General features: G+C 38.3%; 1 protein-coding gene across 3 annotated transcripts in view; it reads right to left on the bottom strand.

Annotated features, from left to right (window-relative positions):
• The window catches only part of FAM169A (family with sequence similarity 169 member A), a 38,419-nt gene that overhangs the window by 4,497 nt on the left and 18,020 nt on the right, over positions 1 to 15,902 (bottom strand). For 2 of the 3 annotated variants that reach the window (XM_064736200.1, XM_064736202.1), the window contains exons 5-12: positions 14,928 to 15,099; positions 12,909 to 13,088; positions 11,349 to 11,477; positions 6,835 to 6,944; positions 4,263 to 4,317; positions 3,798 to 3,936; positions 1,498 to 1,663; positions 404 to 610 (exon numbers count right to left, since the gene is read on the bottom strand). In XM_064736200.1, coding sequence (XP_064592270.1) covers positions 404 to 610; positions 1,498 to 1,663; positions 3,798 to 3,936; positions 4,263 to 4,317; positions 6,835 to 6,944; positions 11,349 to 11,477; positions 12,909 to 13,088; positions 14,928 to 15,099 — 1,158 coding nt within the window. The remainder of the gene's footprint in view (positions 1 to 403; positions 611 to 1,497; positions 1,664 to 3,797; positions 3,937 to 4,262; positions 4,318 to 6,834; positions 6,945 to 11,348; positions 11,478 to 12,908; positions 13,089 to 14,927; positions 15,100 to 15,902) is intronic. The other variant, XM_064736201.1, reaches the window with a different exon arrangement.

Below are 15,902 nucleotides of genomic sequence, written 5' to 3'. Positions count from 1 at the left end.
AAACCTGTGTTCTGAAAGCAAAGGCATTTTAGCAGTAGTTAATTATTTGTACACCTCATCAGGCACAAATTGCTAGACAAAACAAGTATGTGGCTTTTCACTCTTACCAAACCAGTATTTTAGTGAGATACAGCAGTTTCATGACTATCAAGGAAAACTACTGCAAACATATCTTTCTTTTGGGTATCACATGCATATAGATCCCACTTCTGCACATTGAAACAGAAATGTTAGTGTATTCTCCCTATGGATTTACATCATCTGTCCTAATAATTGCTTCTCCCAGTAATTTCATACAATGTCAGGGGCTACTTTCTGTTACTTAACAAAAGGAAAAAAATCCCTGCAAGATAAATACACTTTGAAGTAAAAATGACTTCACATTTTGTTTCAGTTCTCTCACCTTCTCTGATTCAGTGTCTTCTGGGGGTTTTCCTGGAGCATCAAGGGTTAATGGAACAAATGGTGTTACAGGTTCTTTTCCTTGATTCTCAGACAGCAATTTTGATTCGCCACTTGGAACTTCATTTACCATCTCTCCTTCAGCCATCAGTGAGGTCTTACCAGTTTCTTCTGCTACCTCACCATTAAGAGGGTCTGATGGCATTTCCTAAAAAAAAAAAAGGTCATATTTGTAAGTCAAAATTATGACCAGCTATTGTTCCCCAGCACTAATGGATGTACATGTGATCTAAATTTGTAGCTTAATGTGAGAAGCAGATAGCTGAGATATCTAGAACTATGTACTAAGAAGACAGAACTTAATGCAGACTGGCTAACTTAGCCAGACTATTAGTTTGTTATTGTCACCTGTACTAAATATATGACCACAGCCTACAGTTAGGAGCCAAGACAAGAAGTTTTCAATTCACCTCTCATGCCTCCTGCAATCATTCCTTGAAACTAACATACATAAAGTCCACTTTCTCTTCCATCAGTAAGAACAAAAAACCCTGAGGCACTGCTAGGCATAAAGAATATTCAGAAATTTAAATTCAAGTTATTTAAATTCAAGTTATTAACATGAAGATGAAGCTAAAAGCTGGATTTAAAGTTGATGTTTAAATCCAACAGGCAATTTTTAAGTAGAGAAGTAAAAAGAACCAATAGAAGTCACTGAAGCATACCAGGTACTGATGTCTTGAAAACACTTTTTTTTTAAGATTAGAGATACTGGATCAGATCTTGATCATATCCCAGTTCTCTGGAATTTCTTATTAGGAGAAATCAATGAAGAAAATTAGGATGGTAGACAAACTAGAAATTCATCTTACTGAAGATCCTATAAACTTTATTGCTCAAAATACATACAGTGAAATATTCTCTGAAACTAATTCTTTACTAGCCTTAACTTCTTAGATACACCTCTTAATGAAGCACTGGTGCAAAAAACCAAAGATCTGAGAATCACATGGAGCAAGGTAGCAAGGACCACATTTAACAGAAACTGTTGCTGTATTCCAAACCCATCTGCTATTGCTATCCCATCCAGCTCACCTCCATCTCACTTTGTTTCTCAGAGGGTGATACATGCATTTCCACTTCTAATACAGACTGGTCCTCATTTTCAACAATTATTTCCTCATCCTTCTCAACAGTATCCATCTTAGGCACTTCTACTACATCTTTAGAGCTTTCAGATGTGTGGGAAAGAAGTTCTGGCCTGTAGGTATTAAGATATATATTTTAGATAAATACATGATTTTGGTGATCTCAGCAGAGAAATTCTTTCATGACCAATTATGTAGTACACGCTTGCCATAGAAAATACAAATGTAGAAAACTAAATGCATCTAAAAATGGCTAACTCCTCACTAGGAAAAAAATAATAACTAGGAAAACTACTTTGGCAATTATAAATTTTTATCTGTCTCACTTCCATTTTATGGGAAAGAAATCTGAAATTTCTCTAAGTTTGTTATTTTAAATTTAGAAAGTAGTGATGCATCACATATTTGAAAGCTACAAAGGGTTAAGAAAAGCAGCAACTTCTTTTTCCCCTCATCCCTACTGTAGAAGCAGTTTTAAATAATGGAAGTATGAAAACAACTGTATTCATACAATCACTGAAAATACAGATATTGCAAAGACCATGACTGGAAAGTAACTCAAGGCAATAAACACATCATGAATTAATAAGTTACCATCAGCTAGAGGTTACATTAGCAAATATCTAAAGATGAAGTGCTGGTGCACTGCCACTACTGCACGGTAGTAACAGTAACTCAAATATTCAGTTCTCATTTTCAAGATGATAAAGTTTAGATGAACTGAAACTATTACATACAAGCAAAGAAAAAAGTACATGTAATAGATTCACAGGAGTCTACTTTGTGATCTCATAGTAAAGGCAGTACTGGAGGGTTTTATCCTACATGCCAGTCCTGAGATGAAAGTAGGACTCAATAGGAAAGTGCACAACAGAAAACCCTGATTCATTTGCTGGTGTGCATGGAAAGTACCAAGCTCATATGCTGTTCTGGTGCCCTCATTTTAGTGCTCCTCTTAGCTCTGCTTAAAAATACCATGTAACACATCTTGTGTAACAGCAACACTTTGCTGCTACCTCATTGCCTTAATTTTGTAAGGCCCAAAATGTGACATTCAAATTAGGTTAGTTTACTAACCAATCATATCAGGTTAGTCCTCTCACACACAAATTAGCCAATTATTAGTAGTAACAGCATTTCTTAAGCTGTGGCAGCATCAAATGTGTTGCTTGACCTATTTGAACCAGCTTAGGGCAGTGCACTCACAGTGCAACACAGCAATACAGTAGCTGTAATTTCACAGAGCAATTTAAACAAAAATTAGGCACTTCCTAGTGCAAGGCCTCAGCTGCACAAAGAAAACCCCCACAACAAATTCTGTTTAAAGAAGCCTCTTGTCACAAGTTTGAGTGATTTCCTATAAGATAATCAAGTTATCCTCAGTTGGTCTGAAGAGGCTTTAAGGGGTTGAAGCGGATTTCTTTGGAAGAGAATGAGAGGAAGACATAGACATGGAGCAGGGTGGGGTGCGCACAGTGTGTCTATGAGGGAGGAAGGGGCTACTTATTTACTTAAAATAGATATTCTGAATGGAAAGCCAGTACAAATTATTACTCCAAGCCCTGTTCTGTAAGAACTGTTATGGCACACAAGTTACACTACTCTTCACATCCACATCTGATGATTGTTACACAGGCTAACATCATTTAAACTGAAAATGGTTTTGGATTCTTTTCAGGATGTTAGATCAGATATGATGGTTTAAAATATTGTCTGAGCAAAGGGCTTTCCTTTGAAGACATGGCCCCCTACAATACTTGTTATTAGCTGACAAGCAGTAACCAGCTCCTCAGCTGAACAGTCAGACCATATTTTACTGCAATAAAGAAGAAACAAGACTGTAACAAGAAGTGGGGAAGGGATACTTCCTCAAAGACCACACAGAGTATTATGGATGTAAGTCCAGATATATTATCTCAAGAAACTGTGCTGCGAATACAAATATTTTTACTATTGTACAGATTCAGTTACAAAAGGACACTCTCAGCCTTCACTCTTTTCCTATTATTTCTAGTATCTACTGAGCTTTTACGGGTACTACATTTTGATGCAATCACTCTTTAAATGATGTCTCACTTTTCTCACTTCCCATCTTGCGTTAGACTTTACTTTTAGTAATCTTAAAATCAAGCAAGTAAAGTAGGGAGAAAGGAGAAGAAATACCAGTTGCACATCCTGTGACACTAATGTAGTTCATGGCTGCCCAAGCAACAAAATAAGAAATCAGTAAAAATGGGCTCCTGGTACCTGCTTTTGGACATTTGAAGAGCATTTTCCACATCTTGTTGGGAAGTTTGAAGTTCACGTTCCTGTCTATATTTACTTAGCTTCTGACGTTTTAAATGACTGCTTCGAGGCCAGATGGAAGCATGAGTTGCATTAGGGTCTTAGGAGAACAACACAAAAAAAATTCAAGCGAACAAATTCTAAGATCTACATATGACCTCCCCACCCAAAATAGTTCATGAAAGAAACTGAGTGCCACTAAAACAGCATTTCGTTGTGGTACTTTTTATCTGAATAGTATCTTTACCAAGACTCAATTTTATCTGAATTCCTCTAAAAGGTATAGGAGCTGAATCTCAGCACCTTGGAGGAAAGCATGTTTTTATATCCATTTTACAGATGAATGAAGTAAAATGAAAAGCTGTGAAATAGCCTGTAACGCTATCCATCTAGAGTAATTGCAATATTGATAATCAAAGTTTTTACCTTCAGATGTGCTTGCATGAACATCTGTTGATTCTTTACCTTTTTGAGAGTCACCCTGTGGAACAAAAGCAAAGCTAATGTTATTCTAAAATTTTCTGAATTTATTAAAATACCTTCATCATCCTACCTATGGTTGCACCTTTCTTAAGCACTCATAGTAATGATTCTATAAAACAGCTGCTAAAATAATTCTTAATTTGTAGCTAAGTCTTCTGTCTCATCTCAGCAAATTTTATCTTTTTTACAAGTTATCTTTATGTCATGGATGACTAGTTTTTCTGTGTTTTACTTCTGGCCTCAGTGTAAAAGATAAGATTTCAAAGTGACCTGTCAACAATACTACCAAGATTTTTTCCTAACAGTTCTACTTATTATAAGTGTCCACACAATCCAATTATAGGAGTCTCTTTCTGTTTGTTTCCCCTTTCTGTATATACCCAAGGGACTACACTGCAATGGTTGGCTAAATTTATTTGCAAAGTCTTATTTTGATACTTTTATGCTATTCTATACTTTATTTTTATCATGACACCCAACAGAATATGGCAAACCATGTAGAAAATAAGAAAAGCTAGAACTTGGTGATTCATCAGTAAATGCAGCTTACATGCACAGTCAGCACTCCCTCAGAAGGAGGCTGCTTAGCTCCCTCTCCCAAAAGCTTTTTTTGTATCCTGTTTCTCCACACCATCCCTTAAATACCTCAATTTTTTTCTGCAAGTTAGCTGAGGATTCACCACTTGATACAGTAAAGTGAGTACAAGCTGGACACATTAAAATAAAATTATGTACATTGTTTTTTCTTAGCTGCTAGTAATAATCTGGAACAGCAATTACCAGCATCCTGGTCCACTTTTCTAGTCTCACTTCCAATACTGTGGAAAAAGGCTGGCAAAAAGTGTCCATGTCTACATTCCGCTATTTGAAGTAGTGTCCTAGATTGCAAAACAATGTGTATTCTATTTGCCATCAGTTAGAGGTGTGGCAGTTATCTTCTGTTAAGTGGGCAGTTTATCTCTTCCACAAACCAATAGAGAACTGTTATTCTTGCTCCCATATCTTTGCCTGAGAGCCCCTTAATTTCAAATTTATAGCAGCTGAGAGGGAGGGGGTTTACAGTTTCCAGTTCAAGGGAGGCCCCTGCCTTCCTTAGCAGACACCTGTCTTTTCAAACCAAGACAAATAGTGTCAAGTGAGTACTAAATACATTAAAATTTGTAAACTAACAACAAATTCTTCTAGAATCAAATGCACAAAATGAGGAGCACTAATGGAAAGGTGAAAATTAAAGCTGGGAGATGGTTTTTTCATGGCTTGGGGGAAGGTGGGGTATTTTACTTTCTTAGGTGGTCCAACAATTTTCAAACTCTTGCAGAACTGCTTATAGATACTGCAGATGCCAATTTTAGAGCTGCCAGCAGTTTTACCAAGCTATGAGGAGCCGGAGCACTTTGGTATCTACTGTCTTTTCCTCTGGAAAAGGGCAAGAGGCAGGGCTTGACTTCTTAACACACAGCAACAAAAAAGAAAAGAACTACTGTCACTCTTCTATTTTCTCTGGGTATATCCATATAGCTCTACAACCAAAACATGTAAGTTTTTAGATAATTTTGCTGATATGATCGTAACTGGAATCTATCTAAAACACAGAGATGAGGCTAGAGACACTGTTACAAATGAAGGACAACTAAGAGTTATTGCTTCCTGTCATTGAGAGATTTAAAACATCACTATTTTTCCTGTTAATTTTGCTTTGGGAAATACTAATTTCTCAACTGGGAAAACTTGAATTAAATTCCAAATCTAAAGTTTAAACGTTAATATCTGAGAGTATTGATTTAGCCATTATTTCCCATTTTTAATTAAAGCAGTGACTTCTATGAAAGCCTGTCAGTAACACAGACATTTCTTAAAGCATGTGAATCCATGCTCATGGCATTTGGAGCTATGAATTATTGTCAAGCAGATTCTGTGTGCCTTCAGAATACAAATGAAATAGAGGAAGAGCTTCATAATATTTAACGACCCAAACATTTTCATAAGCACATGTCCGCGAGCAGCTGTAATCTGGTTGCTGTATAAAATACATACAAAGAAAGCTGCAATCTTTTTGTACAGACAATGTTTGACTCTTCATGCAAACTTAACATCAGCCATTGTACTGAGCTGTGACATGGACATTTACCTCTAAAAACTCTCTAAACAGTTCAATCTCAGAGATAGCTGAAATACTCTGCTTTATGTAATCGGCTGGTAAAAGGCTCAAATTGCAGACCCTGACAGCTGGGGCACAGAGTCTACATGCATGGGGAAACCCCACCTGTCCACAAAAACACCAACAAAAAAGCCAAAAGCAAGAACCCAACCAAAACCAAACAAAGCAAAAAACAAACAAAACAAATCCAAAACAAAAAACCACCAACCTATCTTAGACATTAGCATTACATCACTGGGAAGCCTTACATCCACACAGAAAGTAACAAATAAGCAAATGTAAGCAAAAATAATTTCTCATAACTGTTTTTCCAGTAACAATACATTAAAAAAAAGAGGTAACAGACTGTGTACCTACACTTAGTTGTGTTTCTGCCTCAGTCCTGGGTCCACCTGCTTCAGATACTGCAGACTGACAAAAATTGTCCTCTGCTTGCAAACTCTTATTTTCCTTCTTTGAGGTCTCTGCTGTGAAGATTTTAAAGAGTAAACAGCACAAGAGAAAATTAGTACCTTTATATAACAACTCTTTGTCCTGCTTTGCACGTAGACATTGTACATGGATAGAGTTACTTTTTCTATCATGGGATAGAGTTACTTTTCTTCCTAATAGCTCATACAGTGCTCTGTCTGGAATTTAGAGTATGATAACACATTGATGTTTTAGTTGTGCTAAATAAGGGTTACTCTAATTCAAGGACTTTTCACTTTCTTATGCTGAGTGAGCAGTTGCACAAGAAGCTGGAAACAAAACACAGCCAGGACAACTGACCAAAGAAATATTCCATACCACATTGTTAATCCCAGTACATAAACTGGGAGGCGCTAATCACTGCAACTGTGTTGTGTATCAGTTCTCTCTCGCACGTTTCATTTTTCTCGTTTTGTTGTCTCCCTTCTCATTATGATTATTGTTACATTATGTTTCTTTTTAATTTTATTTCAATTATTAAACTGTTCTTGTCTCAAAACAGTGGTTTTGCATTTTTTTCAGATTTTCCTCCCCACCCCACCAAAGGGGGAACAAGCAGATATGTGGCACTTAGTTGCTTGTCGAGTGTGAAGGAAAGGCCTTCAAGGAAGACATTCCATCTCAGCCAGGCAAGTGGACACCATGGACAGAGAGATGTCTAGTACCTGAGGGAGCTAGCTGTGCTAGAGATGATTTGTTATGAGCCAAAGAATGTGCAGTCACACACAGATTTAGACAAAGCCCAATGCACATAACCCACATGGCAGATATTTGTATATGTAGCACACCCATCATCTCAATTCACTGGTGTTCATGACCTAGAGACATAAAGGAATATCTGCAGTGGATTAAGTGGTTTGCTAATTCTGGGAATACAAAGAAAGTCTCTCTTCCTAGCTATGGTCTTGCCTCTCAGTTGTGAAAAAATCTGTTCAGAAGGTATGAAAAACAAGTCCAGGAGTTACAGCAACAAAAAGACAGGTTCTACTCCCCACCTGTACAGACAAGTATCTCAGCTATTAAGAGAGAATTCTTTTGCTCAAAAAAGAGGATAAAGGGTACACACCATGGCTTTTAAAATCCTGTGGGACCACAGAAAGGATATGAAAAAATTATATGGGAAATTCACCTTCACCCTAGAGGCATGAACTGTAAGAAAAAATCACAAATGTGGATTCCTCCAGGAAAATTGTTGCTCCAGTCTCTAGCACGCAACTTCCCAGACAGAAAGGAATGGCTAATCTTACCCTGACTCTATGGTAAAGAATTCTAATCCTTGTTCACAAAAAGTGGGTGGAGAATTCTATGTCCAGTACTAGAGGACATAGAATAGAGGACTAGAGGACTCTCCTTTCAGTGGGAGATGATGATCATTCAGTAGCCTAGAATGTCAAACCCACATGAGTATAATGGTCTAATAGACATTAGTGCACAGTGTGCCATAATGCCATCCTGCTACAGAGGGCAATAACCCAATGTAGTTCTAGAGTGACAGGGAGGCCCCAACAGCTGACTATAATTGAGGCTGAAACTAGCCTGACTGGCAAAAGCATGTCACTATGACTGGCCCAGAGACTCTGTGCACCTTTGGCACAGACCATTTCAAAAGAGGACATTTCACGGACCCAAACGGGTAGCATTGGGCTTTCACTACAGCTGCCTTGTAGACAGGGGAAATTAAGCATCTGTCTGCCTGGCTTTTTCTCTCAGAGGACCCTTCTGTTGTGAGGCTCTTGAAGAATAACAGGTGCCAGTCACTACCACAACAGTGCACCAGCAGAAATACTGCACCAACTAGATTGTCCAGGAATCTTGAAAGTGATCAAGGACTGGCCTGAAAAGATTTTTGAATATTACTAGAGGAGGTGACCCATACTGAAGAGGACTCACTGTGTAATAAATTACCAGAAAATGAGAAGAAATATGCCTTATTTACTGATTGTTCTGCCACATTGTAGGAAAGGATCAGAGATCGAGTCTCCTACAACAAATTGCTGAAGGAGAAGGTGAATCAAGTGAGTTTGCAGAGGTGAAGGCCATCCAGCTGGCTTTAGACATTGCTGAATAAGAAAAATGACCAATATTTTAGTTCTATACTGACTTGTGTAGTGGCAAATGCCCTGTGGGGTGGTTGCAGTGATGGCAGCAAAAAGGTAAAGCCATCTGAGCTGCGACATTGTGACAAGATAATTCTGTCTAGGTGGAGAACTTGGTTGTGAAAGTACCTCATGTAGAGACTGATGTACCCAAGAAATGGGCCACAGAGGAACATCTGAACAACCAGAAAGTGCATCAGGCCTCTAAGATTGAAGCGACTCAGGTGGATCAGAATTGTCAATAAAAGGGAAAATTATTTCTAGCTTGGTGCACACCTATGACACCTCAGATAGTCAAGGATGAGATGCAAATTATAGGTGGACACATGATCCAGGGGTGGACTCGACCATGGACACAATTGCACAGATTATTCATAAATGTGAAACATGCAATTAAAGAAGCCAAGTGGTTAAAACCTCTCTAGTATGGAGAAAGACAACTGAAATAGAAATATGGGGAGACTGGGTACATAGATTATATCACACTCCCTCCAAACTCCAGGGGAAAATGTCATGTCCTTACAATGGTGGAAGCAACACAGAGAGGAGAAAACATAGCCTGAACCCCATGCCACCACCAGGAACAGTGGGCCTTAAGAAGGAAACCTTAAGAAGATGACAGAAATTCCAGAATGAGGTAGTGCAACTAATTTTCTAAACAACATCATAGACAACTGGGCCAAAGACCATGGCATTGACTGGGAATATCACATTGTCTGTCATGTACCACCCTCCAGAAAAATGAAATGATACAATAATCCATTTATCCTGGAACAGTGGGTGGCAGGACCTTCAAACATTGGGGCACACATTTAGCAGAAGCCACCTGTTAAGTAAACACTAGGGAATCTGACAGTCAGTCTGACACATCACAGTCCAAACTTTTACACATAGTAGAAAGAGATAAATTTCCTGTGGTGTGCTGAGGGAAACAGTCTGGGTTATTCCTGCTTCAGGAAAAGACAAAACAATTTGTGGAACTGAGTTTGCTCAAGCACTTGGCTCCACTTAGCAGGTAATACAGGAAGATAGGGAAGTCCCTTGCATTCCTTATGGGGATTTGATTTTGGGTGTGAGTAGCCAATAAATTAAATTGCATGATGCTAATTGCCATATAACACTTTATACTCTTTCATGGTTATATGCCTATCACTTAAATGGGTACCTCACAGCACCTGTTTTCACCATTCTGAATTTGGGGATCAGAACCTGATTCCCACTCAATTACCATATCAAGGGTATTACAGTAAAAATCACCCAGAAGAATTAATTTTGCAAAGGCAAACAAGTGCAGTGGTACAAGTGCATGTACAGAAGCAGAACTGGCTCCAGCATGCAACAATCCAACTTCATGCAAAATCTTTTCTGCCCTGGAAGACTGTTACAACAGATAGAACTCAAAGTCACGGACTAAAGGAACTCATTTTAGAGGAATGGGCCATAGGCAATGATACACGTGCATGATGCATGTGTATATATCAGAAGACAGGAAAGCTAACAGCATCAGAGTAACTGGAAACTGCAAAGAACAGAACCTGGGTATGACATAAAAGATACAGCAAATAAGGAGTGGATATCATCCCACTTTCAGAATGGATAGAATTATTACTGTTCCTAGTAGCTGACACAGTGCTGCATTGTGAATTCAGTACAAGAATAATGATGCCACACTGTTTTCATTGCTGCTGAGTGGTGTTTAACCTTTCTGAAGGACTTTTCGGTTTCCCATGCTTTGCCAGCGAACAAGTGCACAAGAAGATGGGAGGGACCATAGCTAGAACAGCTGACCTGAAGTGGCCACAGGGATATTCCACACCACAGAACATCACGGTCAGTACATAAACAGGGGACACTTGGCTAGAAAGGGCTGCTGGGCGATTGCCTCAGCATCTGTCAGCAGGTAGTGAGCAACTGCCCTGTGCAGCACTTTCCTCTCTTCGGTTTTATTTATCTGGTTTTGTCTCCCTTTCCATTATTATATTTTATCTTATTTAAATTCTTAATCTGTTCTTATCTCAACCCAGAGGTTTTACTTTTTTTTTCCCAGACTCTCCTTCCCATCCTACTGGGGGAGGAGAGGGTGAAGAAGCACCTGCATGGTACTTAGCTGCCAGCTGGGGTTAAAATACGACACCATTCCAAATATGATCTCAACGGACAAATAAAAATCTTTCTGAATATGTTCTCAGGACAAATAGAAATCTTTCTGCTAGTTTCTACACAGTGTTCATAGAAATCACTCTTGTAAAGTATTTGTTCAACTTTCACATAGTGTCAGAAAACAACAAAACAAAGCATCCATACCTGCACTTCTGAGACGTTCCTTTTCCACTATAGACATAATAGACTTTCTCTGGAACCACCTTCCTGTTCCGTCCACTTGCCACAGAAGGTTTTTATCCCCAGGGTACTTCTCAAGGTACTGCTTACAAGCTGAGCAAACACAAGAAAAAACACTGTATTATAGCTACCATATACTCAGCTATATCTCAGATTTAAAGTTCATCTGAAAGAAAATTATTTTGCAATCTACCATCATACACAAACAACAATAGAAAGAACTGTTTAACAAAACAGTCAAGTCTGAAATAAACTCTGCTTTACCCTACACATCTCTCCTAATTAACCCTTTCTGAATATAAGTTTAAATACTTTCCATTATTATCTTAATCTGCAAACAAAGATGAATGGGATTTTCTTCTTTTCCTAGTACCCACTTGAGATTTTTGAAACCTCACTAGTTACTGTTCCTGCCAACTACAAAACCAAACTCAGGACAGAAGGGTTCTTAAGCAGAGGATGTAATCAAGTGGGTTTTGTCCCCTCACACTCTCTAGGCATCTGTGACAAGCACTCCCTGGGAGTGTTAATATGTTAGCATTGAGTGGTTAATCACTGTTCACTTCCAGAACATTTTCTGCACTGCTGTCCTTCCATCTTTTTCTCTCTATACCTGTATCAAACATACAAGGGAAGAGGCATGCATGCTTTGACACTATTCTTTGGTCTTTGCTAGAAAAAGCTACCATTTTTCACCGGGTTCAATACTGATACACAATTTCAGAGCACAAGACCCTCACTGTGTCATTTCTTGACTACAAAAATGAATTAGTCATTAAATTCTGCTCAAGTAATTTTTCTCATTGAAGCCTAACAACTAGGTCTTATCAGATCCAGTGACAGACTGTGGTGCTTCAAACAGCAGAAAATTTCTACTGGTTAAGAAGGCGAGACAAAAATGTTCATAGAAGGAATACTGGCAAATGGCCTAAGAAGGAGCATGCCTTGAGAAACAGGGCAAAAGAAATGTGCCTCTTGTCTGAACACAGTCCCAAGACCATACTTTCCATGTAATTTCCTGCATGACATAGTTCTCTTAGGTTGCTAATGGAAGAACCATATGTGTTTTCCTTGTTTTAGAACTGTCCCTTCTGATACACAAGTGAAAGCAGAGCCTAGTATGTCCTCTTCACCAGAAGTTCAGAGAACACATGAATTAAACAACCTCGTGAGGTTTAGGTGCGAGCAAGAAAATGGTGATACAAGGCAGATAGACATTAGATCCCACAGAGAAAAAACACCTCTGCCCATGCCACAGGCTTGATGGGGGAAACAGGACAGTGGTAAACTTCACAGCAGCAGAAAGCCAACAGAGTTCAAATAATTCACGTTTACATAGAGGATAAAAAAATTGAATCAGAAACCACTTCATCTTACACAAATCAGGATTTTTAGCCTCCACCAAAGTGCAGAAAATTAAATGAAGAACCTGAGGATAAGGCCACAAATATGGAGGTTGAATGACAATACTCATTTGGACATGAAATCACAAATAAGATCAGAAGAAAAAATTAGACAGCTTGCCTGTATATATGAAAGATGACAGTGGATATCGTAGGCCAAGAGACGCTTCAGTAAAGGAATTCACAAAGTCTTCCAATATGATTAACCCAGAGTCTTTCCCACGATGTTTCTTTCTAACAAACATTGTGTCTAGCACTGGCAACTTATACTTCTGATGAGGAAGAGGGGCATAAACACTTCCTGAAATAATCAGAGAGAAAAGATATCCATCAGTATGGATGACATAACTGCATGCTGACTGACAGGCTGCAGCACGGATTTAAGCATATTTAACTAAAGACTTTTATAAATAATAAAAATTCTAAACTATATAATAGTAAGTACAAGTAAATAAAGTTATAAAAATAATTTATAACTATTAAAAATAAGTAATTTCTAATAGTCACTTATTAACTTTTTTGAACAAGCTTCATAAGGTTTCCTAGATACATCAATACAATAATGTAACAGCAAAAGTCTGTAGCACCAGAAAAGAATAGACAAGACAGAGAGGAAAGGCTCACTTTGAAATCTCACTATAGAATTCTATATGAAAACTAGCAAAAATGGAGCTGAAAGATGGAGGAGGGAATAGGAGAAAAAGTTATTTAACTATACTTTTATGCTGATTACATGACTTCTCAGTACAAATTTGAAAAGTAATTCAGTTCTTGCTTAAAGAGTGAAACAGTGATTCCAATTTTTCAAATGAAGACACAAAATAATTCTAGGACATTTTACACTGAAATTCTCCCGCAAACAATATATTATCCTAAATTAAACAAACATGGAACAGATGGCGACAACACACAGGTACTTCAGTATCAAAGGATTCCAAGGGTAGCTATGAACTCAGCAGTGAGAAAAGGATGGCATTATAATGGCATTAAAACAGTCCATTAATAGCCAATCTGTTTTCAGGCCCTTCAGTGAACCTGTGAACAATGGCAAAGAGTTGCCCTCTTCTCTAACAAGGCCAATGAGAAACAAAATTGTCTATACAATCCTTTAGAGAGTCTTTGCAACCTTGTATTTTTTAGGACCCATGAACATACTTATTTTTGGGCCATGAAAACAATCAGAGGGCTGGAGCACTACTCATATAAGGACAGCTGGGGCTGTTCAGCCTGGAGAAGACTCTGGGGTGACCTAATGGTGGCCTTTCAGCACATGAAAGGAACCTACAAGAAAGCTGCAGAAGGCCTTTTTGAAAGGTCATTAGTGATAGGATAAAGGGTCTTAAGCCACAGGAGGGTAGATTTAGATTGAGTAGTAGGAAGAAACATTTTACTGCAAGGGTGGTGAGGCTCTGGGACAGGTTGCTCAAAGATGGTATGAATGCCCCATCCCTGAAAGGGGATGTTCAAACTGTGTTCAAACTGTGAAGTTGTGATGCCTCACCCCATGTTCATGCCAGGCTCCAGGATGGAGTCCTGGTCATGGCAGGGGGGGTTGGAACCAGATGGTGTTTAATGGTCCATTCCTACCAAAAACATTCTGTGAGTCTATTATTATTTTCATTTTTCAAGCAAGAGAAACTTGAGCAGAGAGGTTATATTACTTGGGTACCCTCTTGGATGCTTGAAGAGCTCCACCACTCCTTAAAACATTTTTACAGAGTGGTCTTTTCCACATACATAGGCTACTCATTTGGAGAATGCAACGCACACTCAAACATGGGCAAAATTTTGAAAATTTTTTGAAAGAAAAGCCTTCCATTTTTGCTAACTCAAGCCTTCCATTTTGCTAACTCAAATTCAATCCAAGTGTAAACAATCATGCTAGAGAAGAAAAAATGCTGTCGGGTATATCAAGTTTCTTAGTTTTAAATAGAATTTGTAATTATGAAGAGCTTATACTGCTAAAGCATGTAATTATTTCAGCTAGAGATTTTAACAGCCATCTGATCTCTTATGAGTGCAGGAAAACACCAATTCAATTAGGCCTGAAAGGCTTATAAAGCCTACTAATACAATATTCTTCAAACAAACTATCTCCTCCCCTTTACTTCCCAAATCCCACAACCCTCAAATGTTCTACCTTTAGGTTTAACAGAATAGAACCCAATAGCTTCTCCCTTTTTCCACATGATCTTAGCATAATGGCTGCTACCATGACAAAGAAATGGGATCTCATCTCCTTCCATTTCTTGGGTTCGATAGATAATTCGATTTAGAACATAGAGAACAACTCTCTCTCCAACAGACTTCACCTATAGGCACACAAAAAGAAACATTTCAGAAGATTGGTCAGATTAGTTAATACCCATACATGAGAGACCTTATTTAACACAGCTGCAGACAGATTTCAAGGGAAGGCTGTAAGTATTAAAGCAGGATGACTCTCTGAGGTTTGTTATTAGGCAGAAGATGCTCAGAAGTTATAGGTTAACTTCAAGTTATAGGTTAAATACAAATCACAACCACAGAGGATATGTCATGTCTTCAATGTCACTCCAATCCAATGTGTAAAATCTGTGAGAAGGGCAGTGGAGTGAGAATATTATGATCTAACTCAAACCTATACTTGCACTTAAACATTCAACAAGCACAACAGCAGTACACCAGCTTCAGAATTCCCAGGTTAGCAGGTAACTGAAGTCTTACAAAGGAGAAATGATGAGCCTCAGTGTGGCAGGACTTGGCACACTCAATCACTCCTGATAGAGTGGCAAGCAGAGGACACGGTGCCGTGAAAAAACTTGTTACAACAGTTTCTGTGGAATTAAATATCCTTTTTATTAAAGGATTAATTAAAGGAATTAAATATTCTTTTGTCTATCCTACAGGGTTCCTTTTATATATGAAATATGAGTTCACCACTATTCTACTTATTGTGAAGGAAGGAGGAACCATGATCTATTCCAATGCTTAGTCTCAGCTACCTCCCTTGTAAAAGACTCAGCTTTCCTGATTTTCCTACCATTAAGAATTATGTGGAAAGCCAGGCTACATGCCAAACTCTCAAGAGAAAACTTTAAAAATCACAAAAATCAAAGACAAATGCCTAGATTCC

Source organism: Zonotrichia leucophrys, chromosome Z (genome assembly GCF_028769735.1).
Source record: "Zonotrichia leucophrys gambelii isolate GWCS_2022_RI chromosome Z, RI_Zleu_2.0, whole genome shotgun sequence".
NCBI lineage: Eukaryota > Metazoa > Chordata > Aves > Passeriformes > Passerellidae > Zonotrichia > Zonotrichia leucophrys.
This window is presented reverse-complemented; position numbering and strand designations above follow the sequence as displayed.